At 36.0% G+C, this 25,380-nt stretch overlaps 2 protein-coding genes and 1 long non-coding RNA gene across 6 annotated transcripts in view; 2 read left to right on the top strand and 1 right to left on the bottom strand.

The window, feature by feature from the left end:
• Window positions 1-16,752, top strand: part of LOC114239344 (sodium/potassium/calcium exchanger Nckx30C) — a 72,449-nt gene extending 55,697 nt beyond the window's left edge. For all 4 annotated transcript variants that reach the window (XM_028169500.2, XM_028169503.2, XM_028169501.2 and 1 more), the window contains 3 exons: window positions 1,184-1,322; window positions 2,009-2,261; window positions 7,190-16,752. In XM_028169500.2, the coding sequence (XP_028025301.2) occupies window positions 1,184-1,322; window positions 2,009-2,261; window positions 7,190-7,430 (633 nt within the window). In that variant the 3' untranslated portion in view covers window positions 7,431-16,752. The remainder of the gene's footprint in view (window positions 1-1,183; window positions 1,323-2,008; window positions 2,262-7,189) is intronic.
• A 1,514-nt stretch (window positions 16,753-18,266) lies between these two features.
• LOC114239426 (uncharacterized) lies at window positions 18,267-25,265 on the bottom strand. Its single transcript, XM_028169612.2, has 5 exons — window positions 25,071-25,265; window positions 20,854-21,091; window positions 19,817-19,979; window positions 19,532-19,693; window positions 18,267-19,066 (listed from the first exon to the last, which is right to left on the bottom strand). Exons 1-5 carry the CDS (start codon window positions 25,102-25,104, stop codon window positions 18,938-18,940), a joined length of 726 nt encoding a protein of 241 aa, XP_028025413.2. The 5' UTR covers window positions 25,105-25,265; the 3' UTR covers window positions 18,267-18,937.
• LOC149500810 (uncharacterized) overlaps window positions 21,366-25,380 on the top strand; it is a 131,826-nt gene continuing 127,811 nt past the window's right edge. The window contains exon 1 of the long non-coding RNA XR_016324680.1: window positions 21,366-21,429. This is a non-coding gene — a long non-coding RNA (uncharacterized LOC149500810). The remainder of the gene's footprint in view (window positions 21,430-25,380) is intronic.

Here is a 25,380-nt window from a genome sequence, read left to right as displayed (position 1 = left end):
GCCGAAGTCTATGGGCGACGGTAACCACGTGGGCCGTACGCTCGTCTGCCTACAAGGGCAATAAAAAAAAACAAAGATACGACCCGCTCCACAATTTTCTGCCGTGAAACAGTAATGAATTTCGATTTGAAGGCCTGGCCAACCGTTGTACTAAGACTCAAAACTCATGTCTCAAGTGGGTGGCGGCATTTACGTCGTTGATGTCTACGGGCTCCTTTATGGGTTGGGCCGTGAGCTCGTCCATCCATCTAAGCAATAAAAAAACTCAGTCATCAAGATGCCTATAATACGGGCAGATTTCTAAGGCATATAAAATGCATTCATTTCAAATAAATTTCCAAAAACCAATTTGATAAAATCAATAAAACCGAATAGCTGTTTATTTTTTACGGATCGTTTAAGTGAAGTCTTCCTGAAGAATAAGTCGCAAAAGCTCTATGTGTGGAGCTTAAAGTCTTATTTCTCGGCTGCGGTAGAAGCATACCAATGTCACGTGATTACGAAGCTGGAAAGACTGCTGACAACATGACAGCGATTTGAATCGATGCATGTTTCTTTTTTCTTTTTTTTTATTGCGTAGATGGGTGGACGAGCTCACAGCCCGCCTGGTGTTAAGTGGCTACTGGAGTCCATAGACATCTATAATACAACGTAAATGCGCCACCCATATTGAGATATGAATTCTAAGGTCTCAGTATAGTTACAACGGCTGCCCCACCTTTCAAGCCGAAACGCATTGCTGCTTCACGGCAGAAATAGGCAGGGTGGTGATACCTACCCGCGCGGACTCACAAGAGGTCCTACCACCAGTCGAAAATGTTCATGTTCGGAGAAACGATGAGGTTGATCGATTAGATTTTTTCATGGTACATATTACCTGTTATATACCTTTTGCTTCGAGAGGACTTCGGCCAAAAACCTTTCGTTTTTGCTGGCGTTAGGAGTTTTGTTATGCTATGCCTACTCTAGCTGCAAAGCGCCGGCTTTTTTTTTTCCACGGTGTTTCCCGAGCGCTATGACATGTCCTTCTACAAACGAGGCTTGTGGAGAGTATTAAGCGGTAAGCAGCGGCTGGGCTCTGCTCCTGGCATTGCTGAAGTCCATGGGCGACGGTAACCACTCACCATCAGGTGGGCCGTACGCTCGTCTACCTACAAAGGCAATAAAAATCTGCTTGTTTCAGATAGGAGACCTGGAGGAAGACACGACTCCGCTGGATATGTCGTGGCCCTCAGGGTTCCGTAAGCGGCTGACGTATGTGTTGGTCGCTCCGATTGTCTTCCCATTATGGATCACCCTCCCGGACACAAGAACTCCGAGAGGTATTAACCATATCAGACCCAAAAACTACATACACCCCACTTAACAGAAATAAAATTTGGCTAAAAAAAAGATTGATGTCTCCTATGTAACATATTTGATATATTATAATTTTTTTACGTTTGGATGTTTATTTGTTGGTTGGTAGTCTAGCTATGTAATGCTATTTGGTTTAAGTGACATTTTTGCAACATTACAGAAGACCCATTTGTATACTCGAGAGCAATGAATGCGAGTCACCTAAAGAAACCTATAAAACTTGGAAACTAATAATGCTAGCTTAATAAAATAAATGGAGTTTAATGGACAATATAAAATTAAAACAAATGAATAAATATAAATGAAAGTAATAAAATTTATAAGTATAATACATTATATTTATTAAAAATTACATAAAGAAAAAACTGCTGACTCGCCTTAAAACAAAAATAGGAAACATGACATTTTTGTACAACAATATTTAAAACTTGAATAAAATATCATAATAAAAATAAACTTCAGCTATTTGAATGGAATAAAATTAATTGAAGTTCAATTAAAAACATCTAATTATCGACACTAATACCAAATAAAACAGACCTTTAGTTACAAAAATAAAGGTCACTTATTAAGCGAAAAATGTCGCTCATAATCAAATAACCTTTCCTTCCCTTCGACATGTATTTAAAAAAAATGTTTCCTCTTTCAGGTAAAGGTCTGTTCCCTGTAACGTTTATAGGGTCAATAGTTTGGATAGCGTTTTTCTCTTATTTAATGGTGTGGTGGGCCAACGTAGCGGGGTCGACAGCTCAGGTGCCTCCGGAGGTGATGGGGCTCACGCTTCTGGCGGCGGGGACTTCGGTGCCCGATCTCATAACGTCGGTCATAGTGGCCAGGAAGGGCTTCGGGGACATGGCGGTCTCAAGTTCTGTGGGCAGCAACATCTTTGATGTCACTGTTGGGTATGTCACGATTTAAATAATCAACTTTATGCACATGAGTTTAGTGGCGATTTTACTGCCTCAAGCATTTTCTATCAATCAAACAAGGGTGGTGTAGAGAATGCTGTGGCAGGTGAATTGTTTTTTCCCCTACCTATTACCCCCCCCCCCTAGCTTAAGGGGCTAATCCCGAACAGTAGATAAGCTCGCGGGCTCAATTTCAGAGAGATTGTTAACACTAGCTCTAGCGAAATGGTTGGTGCATTACTTTTTTTTCCTACCTATTCGCTAGTAGCTTAAGCCAGCTCATTGCGGACAGTAGGTAAACTCACGGGTTCAATATAAGAGAGTTTTTTAGCACTAGCCCCAGCAAAAGCAGTGCTTCGCAGAGTCTACCACCAAATCTTAAAAGCAACCCACTGAGAGGTTAATTGCTTCATTGAAAGAAAAAAATGTATATCGAATTACTTACGTCATATGTGACTTATATATTTTTTAAATACAACATAAATTGTATGGAAACTGCTGCTTGATAAAACGCAAAAACGAACGAATTCACTATTCAAAATTTCCTAGTGAGTTTTTAAAAGCTTTTGCAGTATTGGGAGTATTGTGAGAGCACGCGTGGGTATGCACCAAAATCCTGTCTATTTATGCCACTACCACTGTGTGTGTGTCAAATACATGCAGCTACCGTGTATTTGACACACACACGTATGCATAGTATTTGTTTCTTGTCAAACTTTTCTCTAGTTATACTTTGACTAGTCTAGTCAGGTCATATTGAGAATAGATTAAATATTATTTGTCTTTATTAATATTTACCTAAAGTGTAGTCTTGGCGAAATCTGTGATTATAGAAATATAATAGTCTTTGACAATAGAATCATTATAGTGTCCAAACTTTTAATTTTAATTAACTATGGTCGAAAATCGACTACCAGGGGACCACTAGTAAGAATTATTAGTCAAAGATTTTAACCACGCAAATGATTTTCAAATTACGTAAAACAATATGAAATTCTAACCGTAATTTGAAATGTAAAAACGAAAAGCTGATTTGTAGTACGATAAATATTAGATTACAAGTAAATAGTTAGGTTCGATTCGTAGTACTCAAGCATAATCAGGTAATTACTACTAAAATACAATCAAGGTAAGGTCACGGGGGCGAAGTGTCAGATTTCACGGGTGAAAGGTCAAGGCTACTCACCGCTGTAGGGTAAACAGTGATTTCTTGTCACCTCAACTATTACTTTGAACCACATAATAAATTGTTACGCGCTGAGGTTCGTGATAAATAAATGTTCTATCAAAGTACAACTTAAAACTACATTTATCACTTAGGACACTCGCAGAACACTTTAAAATTCTCAATTCGCTTCTTCCGCTTCGCTTCAGGTGATCCGTTCGCTGTTTCGCTTCGAGTAATTCCGATCACTAACTGACTGCGTGCCATCTATGCAACACTTTAATAGTCGATACGACATCCGTAGAATTATCGAGAATATTCCACATAAGTCGAGTAATGTGTGTTTCCGCTGTCTGACAATAGATGGCGTTGTACTTCTCGAGCGTTCTAGATGTTACTAAATCCTACCTAAAATTTGGTCTTTGCTAAGACGTGTGTTTGGAAAGTTAAATAAGTGCAGCCGATCGATGCTTCCTTCATTAATATGTAATATTAAGAATTATTGAAATGTTTTCCTCGTATCTAGCTAACGTACATTGGCATTTAACGGAATCTTATCATGATTCTACTTATATTTCCGGCTTTCAACACGCCGAAATATCGGGAACTCATTAAATGAGAAAATAATAGTGAACGAATATTATAGTATACGATAGGACGTTACGATCTCCAACCACAGACTTCTAACTTATAAAATTAATTGGTTGTCTGTAAAACCGGTTGATAGTTGTACGTGATAACGTCAGTAGCGATAGAACTATCTGAACTGCTAGCTCTGACGTCACGCGAGAAGAGAGATAAATGTGTCACAAGCCAACGCTTGGGCCGATCGTGCCTCTCTATTGCTTGTTCCGCGCTCTCGCTTGCACGCTCAGGCTCAGACGGAACGTGACACTTTTTCGTGCATGCAGCCAGCCTTCATTGATTTATAAGACGTTTTCACGTCAAAAGTCTGTATACAAAGTGCACGAACATAAGGAAACAAATCCAAATCTGTATTCGTTTTCAACAAGTAAATTCGTCAACTTACAACTAAAATATTCATGATTTAGTATCAATCTTATCGAAATGCAATTAAAATTTCAATAATTGTAAGAATAGCTGAAAAACGATTGGGAAAAACACTTATTTTTTCACCAAACAAACTGCTTACTGTATTTTAATTAGGGAACAATAACGTATCCTTTTGTTTTTGATATTAAATATGACACAATTTCACATTAAGAATGCCTAGAATCTAACTTTAAATATATTATTCTCAATCTTGTTTCTCCATACATCTTGTTTGTACAACAATAACAACATACGACGGTATTAAAAAAAGAGAGATTCTCAATTCGAAACACGAGATTTTTTTTAATGAAAAATGATGAAATAAAAATACTGTGTATTGGTGTACATTCGAATATGACAAAAACACAATGTTGCTTCCTTCAAATTAACTAAACTACCATTGTAGATCACGCAAAACAATATTCAGGATTGAAATCAGTACGAGCGTTAACAATTTAGAGATGGCTTCTAATACGCAATTCAACATACATTAGTGCATTCGTGCAATTCGTATCTAGCGATGCACGGATGTTCGAATCCTGCAGGCCGGTACCAATTTTTCTAATGAAATACGTACTTGACAAATGTTCACCATTGACTTCCACGGTGAAGGAATAACATCGTGTAATAAAAATCAAACCCGCAAAATTATAATTAACGTAATTACTGGTGGTAAAACCTCTTGAGAGTCTGCGCGGGTAGGTACCACCACCCTGCCTATTTCCGCCGTGAAGCAGGAATGCGTTTCGGTTTGAAGGGTGGGGCAGCCGTTGTAACTATACTGAGATCTTAGAACTTATATCTTGAGGTGGGTGGCGCATTTACGTTGTAAATGTCTATGGGCTCCAGTAACCACTTAACACCAGGTGGGCTGTGAGCTCTTCCATACATCTAAGCAATAAAAAATAAAAAAAAAAAAAATTAAGAACAGATTAAATATGGTTTGTCTTTATTAATATTTGTCTAAAACGTAGTCTTGTAAAAAACTATTAAACTTCTATAATCACAGATTAATAACAAGAAGAATAACAACAGTGTACAAACTTATAATTTCAATTAATTATAGTCGAATTTCGACTACCGGGGGACCACTAGTGTAAATAATTCTTCGACAAATTTCGACCGTCCCCTGACAAACTTAACTTACATAATTTTATCGGATATCGCGGCTCGACCCCGATCTTCTTATTGCTAACGGACTGCTGACATGGCGCGCCATAAAAAAATAATTCTCCTGATATTTATCAGCTAAAAGACCTTGTAACGAATATCAGGTCAAACAAAATGCCAACTAACATAAAACCATTAATGACCTTCGAGATTAATCGACTCATGAAGACGAATATAAATTTTAGTATTGCTTACACTGCTAAACATGTTTATGCTTTTTTTTATTGCCATCGATTGGGACTCTAAGGCTGATGTGGGGTGTCACCGCCGCTCGTGGGCATCAGCAATGCCAAGCATTTACCCAGAATCAGCTGCCTGTTGTTTCTAGGTCTTATTGGAAAATAAATATCGTTATGATAAATTAGATCAGGGCTGTCCAAACTACATACCTGTAAGAGCTAATTAAATTTAATACAAAAGCTGGAGGGCCGCAGAAAAATATATTTTCGCAAACAAAATACTTTTCGGGAATTCCCCCAATAATAGTAAAAGATGATGCCCACTGAGTTTCTCGTCGGATTTTCTCAGTGGGTCGCGTTCCCGATCCGGCGGTCTACCGTCTATTCTGCGAAGCACTGCTCTTGCTGGGGTCAGTGTTAGCAACACTCCGGCTTGAGCCCCGTGAGCTCACCTACACACGTTAGGGTGAAGCTGAAATAGCCTCAAGGCTATCAGCATAGGTAGGGAAAAAAAAGTCACGGGAATGTTACAAAAATAAAGATTTATTATACCAAATATTGATTATACGTTTTGACAAAGAATTCTATTATACAAACTGTTTAAATCCAAAATATTTTCTGATGAAAACATCCGTTGTTTGGACAGTCCTGCATTCGAAGAAGTATAATGAAAATTTATTTACGGGGAATTTTCTTAGTATTTTTTTTTATTGCTTAGATGGGTGGACGAGCTCACAGCCTATCTGGTGTTAAGTGGTTACTGGAGCCCATAGAAATCTACAACGTAAATGCGCCACCCACCTTGAGATATAGGTTCTAAGGTCTCAGTATATTTACAACGGCTGCCCCACTCTTCAAACCGAAACGCATTACTGCTTCACGGCAGAAATAGGCAGAGCGGTGGTACCTACCCGCACGGACTCACAAGAAGTCCTACCACCAGTAATTACGCAAATTATAATTTTGCGGGTTTGATTTTTACTACACGATAATTCCTTCACCGTGGAAGTCAATAGTGAACATTTGTTGAGTACGTATTTCATTAGAAAAATTGGTACCCGCCTGTGATTCGAACACCAGTGCATCACTCAACACGAATGCACCGGACGTATTAGTATACTATAGTAAATAGTATTTTATTAAATTATTAAATGACATGGATTAGTATTTTATTAAATGATATGGATCAATGAGCTTTCAAGCTAATGAGGTGTTTTTTAAATAACGGCTGTGGTACCCTTTGAACAGCCACGCATGAAAGCTTTGCGGCCAATATAGGCAGGATAGTGGAACCTAGCCGTAAGCGCTCACAATACGTCTCACTCTTAATCTAACAGTTTCTCAACACTTTCCAGGCTGCCTCTCCCCTGGCTTCTGTATGGCCTGATCAACTCAGAGCCAGTCCTTGTGAACTCCAAGGGCATGGTTTGCAGCATAGTGCTGTTGTTCGCTATGCTGATCTTCGTCATCCTCAGCATAGCCTGCTTCAAGTGGAAGATGAACAAAGGACTGGGATTCACCATGTTCCTATTGTATTTTGTCTTCGTTGCCGTCAGCCTTGGACTGGAGTACGACTATTTACATTGTCCGAGTTAATAATCGTTTGTCCATGATGAGGCTCACTCAAGTGTTACACAACGTTTAAAACTGAAATTCAAAAGTGCATTTAACTTTCTGTTTGTTCATAGACTGTGGAAAAAATACGTACACATCAATTTAAATAATGTTTTGGTATTGAATCAAATATTTGTGTAGTTCAGATTTCTTCGGTGATTTCAATGTAAGACGGCTTTAATAATGATCATACTGAATGCCATTTAAACTGTAATACAGTAAATACGTGATTAGTTTTGTAAGCTCGCATAGAATGGTCACACCTTCCTGTTTATTTCGACATCCTGTGTGCTTAGTGCGAGTTTTTTTACTTCTCGATCGCGTGAAAGTTAACTCTGATTTGTATGGAGTTGGAACAGCGCCCCTAGCGGCAAACGACGGGAAGCTGTTCCAACTCCATACAAGTTTGAATCAACTTTTACGTGATCGAAAAGTTAAAAAACTCGTAGGTACTAAGGGCACTGCTGTGAAACAGTTGTGATAAAATACAATAAGGACTTCGGCTTCAGTTTTCAAGTTAGGTGCCGACATTCAGAATGTGATGGCTACGGACTCTCATAATCATCTAAAACCGGGAATCCGTAAGTTTGTTTACCTATTTAAAAATGCCCAATTGTATTGGGCGGAACAAATAGGCAGAGCTGTACTTAGAGACTTTATAATACGCCCTACCATTAATACCGAAAACAGGGGAGGATACTCCGCAAGGAATTAGGAGCAATTCTTTCAAAAGACCCACGTCTTCTGATTAACAGCCGCAGAAGTTACTTGGTCATCAAATAAATTAAAAACAATTTACAGTCTTAAGTTCATAAGCGTAATTTTCAAATTGTAGCACAGCACAGAAACACTCATAAAAATACAAATAAGTCTTCTTTATGATCAGAATTATTCAGAACACGAAACTACGTTAATGTGACGTGACTGAAAGCAATTCATGACCTAAGGTCACATAAAAATTCGCCCGAAGCCTGTCGTGTACCAATGAAGGATATTGAAAGCTATCTATCATAAACTGTTAGTATTACTTGAATATCTAATTCAATCATCGTCGTAAAATGAAAAACTTGAGTTAAATGAAATGAAAATAAATAAATGAAAATTTAAACTTGAATTCTCGTAATTTTCGAAAAATAAATCTAATAAGAATTTTGGTTGTTTATCTGTCTGATATTTAGTTTAATTTGTGAACATAAAGAAGACATTTGAAGATAAATGCGATCAAAGTGTGGATGGAAAATCCCGATCTTGAATCATTAAATGTTCACAAAACATCCGCAGTAGCGTTCAACACTTGAGTGGGGTGTTGTCGGAAATAATAAGGCGTTGGCTGCTTAATTTAGACTCATTTATAATACGAACAATTGTTAAACTTCCATTTTAATAATCAATAAATAGGATATACAATTTCGTATGTACACTTAATTAGTTCATCTTTCATTATAATCAGGAATTTGAAGTAATAATTATTAACTAGAGATTTTTTTAAAGTGTCCTTTTCATATTGAACACGGAATAAATAGTCAACGCTTTATAAAAATAGGACTGGAAAATAAAGCAATACTAATAAATATTCCCAAAGTGTACTAAAATGTAGGTGTAAAACATATACAAAAAAAAAACATAGTCATAGGATTTAGTTTTTTTTTATTAATTTGTTTGTATGTTATATAGCACAAAACAGTTTTTAAAAAGTTGCTCAAAAATTACTTTAATTGTTTTGCTGGATAGTGAGGTTGTATGTGACGAGTTGCTTAGATAGATTAGTTGAAAAAATGTAAAGTTATTCACTTTCAACTTGTACTTGATTTGACTTTACAATGAATTATTATTATTAAGGTTTTAATGTATCAAAAAATACCGCAAAAATATAGACAAAAATAACAAGTCATTACAGTAACACAAATGATAAACACAAAGGAATGTGAAAAGATGTGAAGTTATCACTTTTATTAATGTTGAAATTGAAAGCATAGTGGTAATCCCTTCGTCTGAGTAGCTGTCATGTCAGTGAGCATGACATTTAAATGTCAAAAAATTAAATTCAATCATTTTTACTTATAGATGCGACATGTGTGTTATAGTGTACTTTAGCCATATTTTTGTGGTATCATTTATTTCAAATGAATGTATTGACAGTAAATAAATAGGCAAAAAAGCTATACACTAATGTGTACAAAATATGACGATAACATGACAAATTTAGGCCGTAATTATTAAAGAATAAGAGTCATACTAATATGGCAAATTATCATTAATAAGTCGATTTAATTCAATACTGGCACAAGTTGAAGGGTGAAGAATTTGAGAAATGCATATCGTATTTTAGCGGATGGGTGTGCGCACAAAAATTACTTCTTGAAGTGAAATCAAGTTTGATGGTAATGTGGATTTTATTTAATTGCTTGCGCTTGAGAGAGAAAAACGTGAAAATTAAGGAACACAATGCCAAAATGGAATATTGTTGGTAAATTAGTGGAAATGTAGAGCCAGACCACGGACTACAAACAAACGGCTACAAGTTCAAATGTCATAAACAGTTGTCTTTTGTGCGAGTTTTTTAACGTTATCGATAATGTAAAAGTTAACTCAAATTTGTATGCAGTTGGAACAGCGCCCCTAGCGGCAAATGTAGGCAAAGGTTCCAACTCCATACAAATTTGAGTTAACTTTTACGCTATCGAGAACGTTAAAAACTCGCACTAATCACACAGATGCACAATGTTTGGCACTCATATGTTATCTGTGTAACAGCCACAATTCTATTCCCGCTAAATTGTGAATTGTGTCATTATTTAATTAAACGATATAGGTATTCTAGATGTAACATAAATATTATAGCGATTATAGAGACTGTAGATTATATTATTATATGAATGTTAGTTGTTCAATAAAAATATGGCGCTTACTTTCAATATTTAAATGTGATTTATATTATACAAATTATTGGAATTAGTAAATGTATGTTGTCTAAAATGATGTTCATCGCTATTTTGTTATTGTTCGTTTAATAAATGTTGTCGTTTATATGTAAAGCCATTCATGGATGCTGAATTTAAATGACATTTTGGCATTTTTAAACACACGCGAAAACAATTTTTTTTTTTAATCCGCTATAGCTATCGGGCTATTTGTCGAATTGTCATTTAAAATCTGCATTAATTAACTAAGTAAATATAATTTTATTTTAAACTTAAGTTTTTGTTGTTGTTGTAGTCGTCGTTTAAGAATAATAGTGATGTCCAAATCACTTTGTCGTTACCGCAAATGTTGGATGAATCTAAATCGCTGTAAATAATTACTTAGTATGTGTTAGGTTAGATGTTGACGCTAGAGCGGGATTAATGTGAAAAAATCTATTGTAGTGATTTAAAGCAGCCAATGCATATTCATAGACAATTTTTACAATTTAAAAATAATTTCATTGGTTGTAAAACGTAATAGTTTTATTATGTGCCTTGCCCTGAAATATGCTTTTAAAATGTGCCACACAAAATCCCAAAGTAGAATATTTTATGACTTATTTAGAAATAAGACGCATAAAAACTGAAGTGCCTATTTTAAACAAACAAACAAATGAAAAGTCAATAAATATTTATGCTTTCGATGAAACTTTACGTGGTATTACCAAGCTATCCCGCTCTAAGCTGTATGAGCTAGGTAAGTCAGTAATTCAAGACACCGATGCCGATATGACATTGATTAATCAAAGAATCGATTTTTTTTACAAATTTTTTTTATTTTGACAAGTGCACAAATATAAAAAAGTTTAAACAATTTAATTTATAATGAAGATTTTGAAAATCGATTCTTTAGATTTAAGTCGAAATAATTAATCGAAAGATCGATCTTCTCCGGAAAGAAGCGTCATCCCTAATCAAGTTTTTACGATGATTTTTTCTGTTCGACCTGGAATAGCAAAAAAGTCAGCGCATACAGCCAATTTGACAGTTGTTATGATATTGACCAATGAAACATAGAATAAAATCTGAATTACTGATTTTTTTTAAGCGGTAACTGGCGTTTATAACCACTAAACCCATCCAGTGCAGTTGTGGTTAAAAAAATATTTTCTAGAAATACTTAACGTCACGAATGGATGTAACGTTATGTCTAGTTGGCACAAAATAAATTACTTAGAAAAAGTATATAAAGAATTGTTGAAACCGTTAAAGTTGGAAGTTCAAATAAGAACTTTATTTTTCTTTTGACATTTAAAAACGTGTTTGTTAAAGTCATTCGAATAAGTACTAGACTCGAAAGGAGTCTACAAGCGTTCTCGAATAACCGCTTATTAGGTAGCGAAGGGTAAACGCAAATAAAAAATTGAGAATCAAAGAAACGCTCATACGAAAATGCCACTAGGGAACCGTCCACTTCGCTTGAAAATCTCGAAATTGAGCGATAAAAATATGATCTCAATTTTCTATGGTTCATAGCCGACAATGTTAACAACAACCCGCCTATATGACATAGCAATAATAGAATAGAAGTTATAAGTTATAAGGCTTAATATTTGTAAAGCTATATAACTCATGTCTTACCATAGTACTTTACATATTTATTATACCCTAAATATTTCTAAATGAAATAAGTAAACTGCTAGCTAGTGTCGTAATTGTTAATTATTATGGTTTTATTAGTGAAAGTGTAAATAAAAAAAAAGGAACTATACCAAAAATACATGTAAAGAACAGATTTGAATTAAATAATAAAATATTAGCTTTGCTTTTTGAAAAAAAAGAATACGCACAAGTATCCAATACTTATTAGAGGCTCGACTTGAAGCTGTCAAATACGATCTGTCAAATACGGTTCATAATTTTCCGTCTCACCTGTGCAGTTTAAGAAACATAGGCACGAGCGACGCGGAAGATTTTGTTCTGGCAACATTACTGGTTTTCTCTTAAAATTTAAATAATACTATAAATATTTATGGTACTCTTAACATATCTGTAGCAGGCTGTATAGAGCACGAACGTAAATACTAGTAGTAGGTTGAGAAAAGAAACAAAAAACAAAGTGTGTAGTTCACACGCAGAGAAGAATTTTAAATATCTCATTCATTCACTATGCTAAGTCCTTAAACAATATATGTATGAATAATATACCTTATATGTTTCTTTTTTAATGTCGCTTTTCATGTGTTATTTCCGTTTGACTGGGTTACATTATTGATATGCCTCTGAAACTGTAAAACTGCAACTTTTAGATATTTAAAAAAATGCATCTTGGAAAGCATCAGAATTAAATATGCTTTCGCATTAAATTTCTCAGTCTGCATGTTCATAGGTACGTTGATTTAATGAACGAATGAAGTCATATTCTGTGATAAGATATCATTTGCTTCTGACGTATAAACATAGTATATAATTAAGCTTATATTGGAATGTCTATTAGAGTATTGATTTTGTGGTTACTTAAAGATTCCAACACGGTAATCGATTTCAGAATGAATAGGGGTGTTTTGAAATAGATAAATTAATTTAATTTCTTCATCAAATAAATGGTTTTCATTGCTATTTTAGGCGCGTTGTATTGATTTTGTAATTGAAATCGGAGGTAATTTGCCGCGTAAACAAAAACTATAATATCCATTTATTATTACTCAAGGTGTTCAGATGTAAATAATTAGTAATAGATCCTGCTTGACAATAAAACTGAAAATAGCAACAGATTAACTTTCCCAAAGATTTACCAATTATTACGCAATACTATAATCATATTTGGAAGTAAATAAAAACAATAAATTATTCTCATGACATTTTTAGGAGCGCGCCAAATATTAAAAAATGGCGCGCTTTCTATTTAGATAAAATAAATATGGCCTCGTAAGGTTATCTGTAAATACTTATGTACTGTATGCTTGGATTTGATACTTATCTGTAGCGCATAGCGATTGTTAGTTAATTCTATTTTAAAATATTATTTTTTAAAAGCTCATTCTGTAATATTACCTGTGCGACCAAGCTTGGCTCAATCGGTTCGTAGAAATATTTTCCTTTCCCAGTAATTTCGTTACATCAGTCAAAACATTCAATTTAAAAAATAAGTTGAAATAGGTAGTAAATAACGTTGTTTTGTAATGCTATCTCGTAAAGGTTTGTCTTTGAAATACCATTTGGAACAATACGAGTATCTCTGAGATTTAAAAGATGGCGGAAAACAATCATGTTTTTATGCAAAACATGTAGACAAGGTTAAAGGCCAAAAACTATTTAAATACAAAACTTGATCCAAATCGTTAGAATCCTTTCCGAGATACACGAAATATTTGTTTTTGTGCAAGAATTTCTAGTTAAGAAGTTAAACATAATATTGTATAGGTTATTTCACATTAACTTTTATCTAAATTTAAACATACGATATTCTGATTTAAGTCTGAAACTCATTTCATTTGATTTTTTAAATTACATCAATGATGTCTTGACCCCGTTAACTAATTTATCTCTTTAAACTGTCAATTATTTATGAAACTTAAGCATTTTATATAATTTATTTTAGATATGTGGTTAAATTTCAATACAACCTAAACTATTCACGGTATCGTTGTAATATAACGAAACTTAATTTCACGATAGTATTTTAATTTTTTTTTTTTCTACTATGCTAATAAATAGCCTTGAGAGGCTATTTCAGCTTCGCCCTAACATGTAGGTGAGCTCACGGGGCTCAAGCCGGAGTGTAGCTAACACTGGCCTTAGCAAGAGCAGTACTTCGCTGAATCTACCACCGGATCGGAAACGAACGATAGATGAAATGTTACCATAAAATTTAAAAAAAAAAATTTTTTTTTCAAAATAGTTTAAAAGACATACCTAAGTTGCTTTGACTTTGGTATTTTCTTTGGCCTGTCGAGTTTATTATCGCGTTAATTACTTTAAATGTATTATTATCAATGTTTCGAATTATTTACAGTTTTCGTGTTCGCAAGCAAGCTGGTCGTAAAGGTCTTACTTATTTTCTTATATTTATTCTTGTTTCAAAAAATCAAAATTATTATATTTCATCTAACAATTTGAATTTTATCGTTCTTAAATAGGTAACTGTTATTTAAATATACATAAGGTTCCTTTTAACTAACTATATGATTAATACATCACACACAAAGATACATTAGACATTTATTTATTTATTTAGTAAACCCATCAAATTATTTTTGTTCATTTAAAAATATTACATCCAAAATATACTCTGTAAACTAAATTCCAAATAAAATTAGTAGAATTACTTAATAATGAGGTTTCAAAGAATTGAATCAGACTACTATAAATAAATTAAAAATTACTACATACTATAAGCTGTTTATTATGACGTTGATACTGTTTCTCTTTCGAATTGGAGACGATAGAAAGAGACATCCTTATTTTGCAAAGTCAGCAAAGAACACGATTATTATTTTATTATTATTTATTGAAGTATGGTGTGATTTATTTTCTAAAATGTAGTAAAACTTGTATCTTATTAAGACTTTCTTCTCTAGTTTAAGTGGAGTTCGTAATTTTCATCCTTCCATTAAGAGCGTATTTTGTAAGTAAAATTAAATGAAACAGTACGTTTATTTTGAGTAATTACTTCGTTATTTGGTAATTAGTATTTTTTTAGTAAATAGTAATTATGTAGTTTGTTATTCATACGGTGTGCTCAGTATGTATTGAACGTTGTAGAAAATCTAAAAGTATTCTCTTTTGTTTCATAAAAATAAAAATCACATTGAAAGGGGAATTCGAGGATTAAAGCAAAATGTTTTCAGAAAAAAAAAACTCAACAAAATATGCAGAAGATTAAACTTGAAATTAAATTGTTAGATTTGAGAAAAAAAATCTGAATACGTACATTAGTCAATAATATATACCTCTAATAATAGATTGGCATGTAATTATCAACTTTTTTGAATCAGTGTCAACAGTATGAATGAAAACTCAAAGTTTTAATGTTAACATCATTGTCCAAGTAATAGTTTCACACTATAAGCATATTTAATTTATCAACCATAAAGAAACAAAATTAGAATAATAACCATTGCGTCAAAATTGATAGTAATGACAGTTATGTAAAAATTTTTTTATTTCCGTTTATATAAAAGGATTTTTTTTCAGATTTCAATTACTAGACATATGTAGTTCCGTCATAAATTGCATTTGTCCAATGCCGGATAAAAAGGATCCCATTTAGTTTGTATTAAATTATCATGCCACTTATTACGTAAAATTATCAATTTCACGCCATCCCGCCTTTTTCACACAGAGTACTGTTTTATACTCTGTGCAAAAACATGGAGGACTGGCTTCCGGCTAAAAATGTTTAAAAATACCAAGTCACAATCATATATGTAGTTGACTTGATATTTATTAGTCTTTCTAGAAATTACCGTTGCAATAATAGTCTCCAAAACGATTACTAGTGTAAGTTTAGGCTTAACAAGCTACGAAAATATTCAAGATATCAATTTAAAATAATAACCAAATAGATTATGATTGTTATTAGAACGATGTTTTATACAAAGATAAAAAATGTTGTTTACCGTTTACGAAATACGGAATGAACACCATTGTTTTTAATATAGATTGTAAATACTATTAAAATTTTAAAACTTTCTCTCTCTCTCTCTCTCTTTCTCTCTTACTACATATTTCTCTTTCTGTAATTCGAATTGTTAAGTAAATCATTTTGCGAGGGAAATGATGGAATGAAGGTTTCATTTCTTGCACAGAGTTTTACATGCTTCTACTCTGGAACCAGAACTGCCAACGAACTTTGTTAAATAGGGGAAATCGCAAAAATATTGTAATTTGATTTACAAAGCATGTACCTATTTAAATAATACGTAGTAAAACTTAGAAAACGTCGTCATCTCGTAATGATTCAATGCGAGATGAGCTCCGAAGTTCAATTTCACGAAAAACAAAAGAAAGATTCGTTAGAACATATTTTTCAGACAGTATTATATACATACATGTAATACGTATGTGATACATATACCTGGATAGTTTAAAATGAGCTAAGTTATTTAATAAAGCTATATTTTGCTGTTATGAAAAACTTTAAATGTTTATGTGAAATTGTTGCAAGTGTATTCAAAGCTTTTAAAAATTGTTGAAGATTTTATTGAAAATGAATTATAATGTGATAGTTTTTAAACTAGTTAAACGCATGTAATTAATTATAGAGTTGATTTTTATTTTTCATTTACATGATTGTTAATTTACGTGTTTTTCGAAGTGAATTTGGAGCATGGTGTTATCGAACCTCGTTCGGAGACGATATTATGAAATATTACAATAAAAAAATAGACAGTGAAAAATTTTGTTTTATTTTAATTCGCGTCTCTCTTTATTTTTCGCGAGATCGGTTGTTTTGTTAATGTTGCCGCATCCTGAGACAATTTATTTTTATTCTGCCTGCCTATTCTAGTAACTTCGAGGGGCTATACATACTACATTCACCGAGCGAGTAGGCGAACTCGCTAGGCTCAACCTGAGAGAATTTGCTAACACAAGCCCTAGCAAGAGTAGTGCTTCGCAGAAACTACCGTCGGATCGGAAATGCGACCCACTTTTTTTTTATTGCTTAGATGGGTGGACGAGCTCACAGCCCACTTGATGTTAAGTGGTTACTGAAGCCCATAGACATCTACAACGTAAATGCGCCATCCACCTTGAGACATGAGTTCTAAGGTCTCAGTATAGTTACAATGGCTGCCCCACCCTTCAAAGCGAAACGCATTACTGCTTCACGGCAGAAATAGGCAGGGAGGTGGTACCTACTCATGCGGACTTACAAGAGGTCCTACCCAGTAATAAAACTGAGAAGATCCGGCGAGAAAATCAGTGGGCTGTGTCTGAGGGTTAATTTGATCGCCGAGCCCTTCGTCGCATTTGATGGGTTCGACGAGAACCATTTTATTATTCCCGATACTCAACGATGGTAAAAATGGCGTCGCTAGCTGATACTTAAAAAAAAAAGATGTGTGGTGTCGTGGGACACCGGATAGGAACGAAGTTCCTTATTATAAAAATATTAATTTTAAGTTCTATTCGAGATATAAAGAAAATAAAACTGGAGGTTTCGCAACAACCCACGGTCATTCGGTAACGTGCGAACTTATTGTGGTACACTTCATTCACGATTACTTGCATAAGAGTTAGTGTATTGCGCAAACGAACGCTCTGAGATCGTGGTCAATGAACGAAAAAAAAAATGTTAGGTATTTTTTGTACGTTATTATAAAGTTAAGTCGTACACTGTGTGCATTACTAATGAAAATTTTACGTTACGGACGTTTTTTCCCGGATACGGTACCCCTCCGCAGCGTCGCATAAGGAACTTCCTTCCAAAAACAGTCAAAATAAATCGGATCACATTGAAACAAGGAAACATTCACATTTATTGGAACGAAGTTCCTTATCGCGCGTTGTGAAAGGGGGCTAGACGGAAAAAATTCTTACGAAAAGTTGTCACGACACTTTTTAAATCCGTCATTCTGACCAATCAACGTGTAGGCGCTTATCGCGTGACATTGCTCGTATCCGATTGGTCCGCGTAATGAGTACAGTTTCTCGAGATAGCGTTTCAACAATAGTAATTTAGTTCATAGTATTGTTTTTTTCTTCTTCATAATGCCGTAATTTATTATTATAACTTAAAAAAAAAATTACAATTCCTTCACTAATTAATCGAAAGGAACTTCGTTCCATCCGGGTGTCCCTTGACACCTCTGAAGTTTTTTTTTCAATTGAATTAGATGCAGGATTTAAATCAAAACATTTTGTGTTTAGTTTTATGCAGTTACTTTAATTATTGCGATATCCTTTAGGTGTTATTTTGTAAAAACAGTTTTAAATGCATTATCTTACAGTGTGTGTACCGCTAAATATACATAAATACAATCTAGCATAGTGTTTTATATCAAGACTCCCTCTATTCATACATAAAATATCCTTTTACGATAACATTGCAAACTTTTACAAATGTAGTAACCACGCCGTTGAACAGAAGAAAAACGTAGAATTGAGAAAAAGTGAGTATTGTATCCATTAAAACCTTTCAAAGAACAACAAACATAGTACAGGAACTAATTCCCTTAATATAATATAACAATAACATTCTTAATAAAATAACTGTTCACTACATAATATTTCCTAATCACATATACGACTAAGGTAATTTATGATTATAAATATATTTATTTAGAAATCGTTCTAATCCCATTCATTTTCTTGTAAAAGTATATCCAAAAGATACTAAGGCTCTCGTTGACATGTCTAAGACAATTTGGCCAGCCGTCAACATTGCTATTGCCAGTTCAAGTTTTTATGTATCGACGCTCCTTTTTTTTCTACCTGTGCTGATAGCCCTGAGAGACTATTTCAGCTTCACCCTAACGTGTAGGTGAGCTCACGGGCCTCAAACCGGAACACTGGCCCTAGCAAGAGAAGTGCTTCGCAGAATCTACCACCGGGAGACGCTCCAATGTATGATGTGGGTAGTTACATCAAAGCTTGACGCAGCCGAGCGCGACAAAACAAAAGAAACGCCAGTATAGCCGCGACCGCCGCGCCGGCAAGTAGTGTTGTTTCGTCTCTGCGCGCCCCGCCGGCACGTTCAACTACGTGACTCTGGAAATAAATGAAAATTAAATGGTTATGCTATTTAAATATATTAATATACACGATCCAATAAAGATTACTCATACTTATCGTGATTTTAATATATTCATTTATAAACTACATTGTGGGAACACGTTAGAAATTATCCAAATTCGTACTGTGACGCTTTGGAGGTGAGACGTTGACAAAGTTAAAACTAAAATGACTAATGTCTTGAGAAACAGCAATAAATCAAATAAAAATCAAAATCAAAAAAGTCAAATAAAAGTCAAAGTCAAATAAAAAAAGCACCAAAAAACGTGTCTATTTCTACCACAAACAGTCCTGCGTTCCGGTTTGAATGGCACGGCACATGCAATTCCTTAGGCATGTCACAACTGCTGTTTGGCGTTACGATTTGTACTATCACCAGCAAATGCCAATTGACGATCGTAGTCCGATTAATATATGTATATACGTAGTAACCGCACTCACCCAGCCACCATGCCGTATGGCCCAAGGTGTGGCGCATTGGGCCACGTGTTTGGCCGACCATTCCGCGGCTCTGCACCAGCCCCCAACTCTGACAGCACGGGCACAAACCTCGCACAAGAACGCCAATACCACCAGGGCTCTCTGTTCCACGTGAGCACAAGCCTGTAGAACAATAAAATAACTATTAATCTAGTTCTTTCGTGTTTACTTACACGCTACGGTATATGATTTACCATAAATTAGGAATTAAAAATTCGTAGCTCGATTAACCGCCGACTTAAATACCTGGCAAAGTTCTTGCATAATATCCTCAAATTCCACTTCGTCTAAACTCAGTAGAGGGATGTGCTCCGCCCTTTCGGCCAGTCTTGCCCTGGCTTTCGTTTCCCTAAACCTCCTGGCCGCTCGCTCTAACGACCTCCAGTCTCGCCAATACAACCACCAGCCCCTGTTTGACAAAGCTTTGGGATATTATGGTGTTATACTTGCTTAATAATGAAACGCTGCTGTACAAATATAATTATAAGTGCGGTTAATATTTTTTCCCAACCTATTCGCTGGTAACTTAGGGGCTATTCCAGCTACGCGCGGATGGGTAGGTGAGTTCACGGGCTCGACCTAAGAGAATTTGCTAACACTAGCCTTAGCAATAGCAGTAATTCCTTGAATATACTACCGGGTCAGAATCGCAAGCCGCTGAGAAAATTCGACAAGAAATCAGTCTAGTCTTTCTAGTTAATTTTTTTGGTGTTACTTGTTTTTATAGCTTAAGTATGTGGAGGAGCTCACAGCCCACCTGGTGCTAAGTGGTTACTGGAGCCCATAGACATCTACAACGTAAATGCCACCACTTACCTTGATATAGAAGTTCTAAGGTTTCAGTATAGCTACAACGGATGCCCCACCCTTCAAACCGAAACGCATTACTGCTTCGCGGCAGAAATAGACAGTACTACCCGCGTGGGTTCACAAGAGGTCCTACCACCAATAATTACGCAAACTATAATTTTGCTGGTTTAATTTTAATTACACGATGTTATTCCTTCACCGTGGAAGTCAATCCTGAAGATTTCTTAAGTACGTATTTCGTTAGGAAAAATTAGTACCCGCCTGCGGGATTCGAACACCGTTGCATCGCTAAATACCATTGCGCCGGACGCCTTATCCTTTAGTACTGGAACTCGATGACTAGCCCCGACAATATACACTCACAGTCGGCAAATAATAGTGTATGCAATTAAGTTAACAATAGTGAAAGTCTAAAATAATTCGTATTTCATTTAATTTTTCACTCGCTCCTTTTGCGCAGGTTTTTGACTCACCTTTGGTCAGGTTTTGCGGACGCCAACATACATGGCGGGGGCCTGAGTTCCTCTAACCTCAAGTGCTGCAGCAACAACGCTCTAAATAGCCTGACTCCCTTTTCTTCCTCCTCGCCCTGTAGATATGGACCACGCCAATGACCCTGGCAGTCATCGCGACGCTCCTCATCCAGGGAGACTTGACGTATCAATGGCGCTCGAGGCCCGTCGTATTCTTCTAAAGGCTGGACGCTGCATGCTGGAATAAATATCATCACCATAAAATCATTGTCCACCGCGGACAGATCATAATAACCGATCTCATTTATACTTTTCAATTTCAAAATGCAGCAGCAATATTTCTATAATTTTCAAAACACCTTTAAAGTTTGATTTGTTTATTGGTACAGTGATCAAAGAATCAAGCATTTTTTGTTGACGATTGACTTCCTGCGTAATTACTGGCGGTAGAACGTCTTGTAAGTCCGCATGGGTAGGTACCACAACCCCGCCTATTTCTGCTGTGAATGCGTTTCGGCTTGAAGGGTGGGGCAGCCGTTGTAACTATACTTGAGACCTTAGAACTTATATCTCAAGGTGGGTTGCGCATTTACGTTGTGGATGTCTATTGGGTCCAGTAACCACTTAACACCAGGTGTGCTGTGAGCTTGTCCACCCATCTAAGCAATATTTTTTATTTATCAAATATATATATGTCGTGGTTAACGACTTTTAGTAATATTAATAAGACGTTGTTTTGACTATTATTTTAAATGATGAAATGTTGTTTTGATAAATATCACAAAATGTAGGGTAGACTCCGTATCGCCACAGTATAAAATGGCGGTACGTGGACAGAGTCGTGGCATTCCGTGTCAGACAGTCATTCAGTCCGTATCAGACGGTCCGTCCGTCTCAGTCAGTGAGTTTCTGGCAGTCAGTCGGTCTGTCGGTATGTGGAACGAAACTGTCGGTTTACCCTGTCATTGTGAAAGCTGTGTGTGTTGAGTTTCAATAATTAATAATTTAAAAAGTTTTATTGACTATGAGTTCAATCGAATACGAGTGATGACGGAAATTACCGCTCAGCCATCCATGGCGCCGCGACGACATATAAATAAATATTCTCCGGGCGAGTAAGTGAGCTCACGGGGCTCAAACCTGACGATGTTGCTAACACGAACCCTAGTCAGAGCCGTGCTTCGCAGAATCTACCACCGGATCGTGAACATGACACACTGAGGAGATCCAGCGAGAAACTCGGTGGACTAGCCAATTTCAATAGAGAAATTTTCGATTATAATTTACGTAGTTCTATATATTTCACTCTCAGTAGCAAATAGACATCGTGTTCTGATGCCTATTGAAACATGGAAATTCAATCAAAACACCCGATAGCTTCATTTATGAAGCATTTGACCCAAATAGTGCTAAGTGAAATAGGTGGATGGAACAGTTGAATAATGGAAGACATTGTTTTGGTAACCTATTTAGTTAATGTCTCTCTGTCATGCTTTTATTGAACTATTCGACGCAGTTTTTGTCATATTTGGGGCGATACCTAAACATGCGACGGATGCCTGAATCCTTCAAACAATATTTTTAAGATAGACGTTTGTGTGTGTGTGTTTGTGTGTGTGAGTTTGTGCAGGTGTGTGTGTGTATGTATGTATGTGTGTGTGAGTTTGTGTGTGTGTGTGTTTGCGTGTATTTAATGTGTATTAACGTGATCTTAATATAAAATTTTTAACGTGATCTACATTATTTACACTTTACCCACGTTTCGGCTTAATGTTCCCCTTATGGAGCAAGGAGCTGTATACAAGTTCCGAACAATAACATCTCGTAGGACCGTCGGTTTACCTAGCAATTTCACGTATACGGTGTAAGATCTTCCCATTGTCGTCACTCACGAGAATTACAAATACTTAATTACCGGTTTACAAAGAAAATGTCCATATATCGCAGCGCACAGATGTTGTGTTCACCAAAACATAGTTATAATAGCAATTTTATAAACGATTCAAGCCTACCACAGATTATTCAAAAATGTATTATTATCTTAGATAATATAAAAAAGAGAACAATTCAAAATAATCCCAATTAATCACGTTGATACATAACAAGAAAAACCATCGGTGTAACTACAAAATAAATTGTACATAAGTACGAATTTTCAATTTTCAGTAATAATTTTCATCTAATACAAATTTGCGGTAGGCAGCGGCTTGGCTCTGCCTCTGGCATTGCTGAAGTCCATGGGCGACGGTAACCACTCACCATCAGGCGGGCCGTATGCTTGTCTGCCGACAAGCGTAATAAAAAAAACTATGATAGACGAACTGTTCATAGCCGCTTATCACTGTGGAACTTAACATGGCATTATCTTTGCATTGTATTTTAGGGGAAGTTCGTAGCCTCTTATCACTGTAGAACTTAACATGGCATTATCTTTGCATTGTATTTTAGGGGAAGTTCGTAGCCTCTTATCACTGTAGAACTTAACATGGCATTATCTTTGCATTGTATTTTAGGGGAAGTTCGTAGCCTCTTATCACTGTAGAACTTAACATGGCATTATCTTTGCATTGTATTTTAGGGGAAGTTCGTAGCCTCTTATCACTGTAGAACTTAACATGGCATTATCTTTGCATTGTATTTTAGGGGAAGTTCGTATCCTCTTATCACTGTAGAACTTAACATGACATTCTCTTTGCATTGTATTGTAGGGGAATGATACCCCGCCCCGCTTAGCTTACTATGCAGTTATTGTGCATATAGTAATGAGCAGCATACGTTAGTCAGTCAGTGGTCACCAGTGTGAGGTTTATTTGGGAGATGAAGGAGGAAGAGGCGTGTGCGTTGGTTGTTTGTTGCGTGTTGTCCTCCATAAACATCATCGGAGCGGTCAATAAAACACTACGTATAATTACATGTTTATTCGCGTCAGCGACCGCGGTGGATCGCTGCACGTTGACCACTGACTGACTAACGTCTATTGCTCATTACTATAAATGCATAGTAAGCTAAGCGGGGCGGGGTATCGTTCCCCTATAGTATAATTTGTATGCTTACTGCAATGCCGAAGCCCACTGATTTTCCCGCCGGACCTTCTCAGTGGGCCACGATTCCGATCCGGTGGTATATTGTGCAAGGCACTGCTCTAGCTAGGGTTAGTGTTAGCAACGACGTCAGGTTTGAGCCCCGTGAGCTCACCTACTTGTTAGGTTACGCTGACATAGCCTCTCAAGGCTATCAGCTTAAGTAGAAAAAACCAAGTTTGTACGTAGTATGTCAAAATTAAAACTAAAGTCGTCGTCTTGAAGTCGTCGTGGCCTAGGAGATAAGACGTCCGGTGCATTCGTGTTGAGCGATGTACTGGTGTTCGAATCCCAGGCGGGTACCAATTTTTCTAATGAAATACGTACTTAACAAATGTTCACGATTGACTTCCACACTGAAGGATCGTTGAAGTTCCATCGTATAATAAAAACCAAAACCCGCAAAATTATAATTTGCGTAATCACTGGTAGTAGGACCTCTTGTGATTCCGCACGGGTAGGTACCACCACCCTGCCTATTTCTGCCGTGAAGCAGTAATGTGTTTCGGTTTGAAGGGTGGGGTAGCTGTTTTAACTATACTTGAGACCTTAGAAGTTATATCTCAATGTGGGTGGCGCATTTACATCGTAGATGTCTATGGGCTCCAGTAACCACTTAACACCAGGTGGGCTGTGAGCTCGTCCATCTATCTAAGCCATAAAAAAAGCAGCACATCTGAGCTGCCTACCGAAGTCGGTCAAAACTTACGCGCAACATTCGCCTTTGTAGTTAATGACATTGACATTGTAAGTAAGCAAAACATTGGAAAGGATCACAGAAGCTATTCAATGCTGGCAGTTTTTTATTTGCTCTAAACACTGTAATCTTAGTGATAAACGTTCTGCCTCTAAGTAATTCTAATGTGTAACAAGAATGATGCATTTCTAAAAAATCACATTACACCTTTTAAAAAAAATATATAACTGACATTTATATCTTTAGATAGAAAAAAACAACTTTTAAATTGAATTATTAAACTTAAATCGGTACAACACAGTGAAATGTATATTCCAAGCCACTAGTTTATCAGTTCTCTTAGACACAAAATATACAAAGAGTAACTGCATAGCGCTACAGTACATAGGAGGAATGGTTCAATAATTATTCATCCACACAAGAAACATTCAAGAACTCACCATGTACAGTAGCTAATGGTGGAACAAGATCCATTTGCACCTTTTGTAACAGCGACGACGTGAACACGTTCTGAAAGATCTGTTCGAAGAATGACAGAATTAAAAGCAAACATGAGCGACCTTGGGCTCACCAGGTCACAGCCCTGACACAAATAGTTTTTACGCATGCGCCAATTATATGAGGAATATACAAAGAGTATTTGCGAAAAGGAACATTGCTTCATGAGAACTCGTTCGGTTTTTGAGATGTCGTACTTATAGTTTCGTTTATTTTTTACTAGCGACCCGCCCTCGCTTCGCTTCGGAAACT

This window comes from Bombyx mandarina, chromosome 19, assembly GCF_030267445.1.
Source record: "Bombyx mandarina strain Sakado chromosome 19, ASM3026744v2".
Lineage (NCBI taxonomy): Eukaryota > Metazoa > Arthropoda > Insecta > Lepidoptera > Bombycidae > Bombyx > Bombyx mandarina.
Note: the sequence above shows the minus strand (reverse complement) of the source record. Positions and strands in the feature narration are given on the sequence as shown.

Excerpts from the sequence above, each read along its gene's own strand:
- LOC114239426 (XM_028169612.2), bottom strand. The coding sequence starts at position 25,104 with ATGGATCTTGTTCCACCATTAGCTACTGTACATG. Across the intron at positions 19,980-20,853 it reads TCCGCAAAACCTGACCAAAG|GGGCTGGTGGTTGTATTGGC; the intron begins GTGAGTCAAAAA and ends TTTGTCAAACAG. Across the intron at positions 19,694-19,816 it reads TTATGCAAGAACTTTGCCAG|GCTTGTGCTCACGTGGAACA; the intron begins GTATTTAAGTCG and ends ATTGTTCTACAG.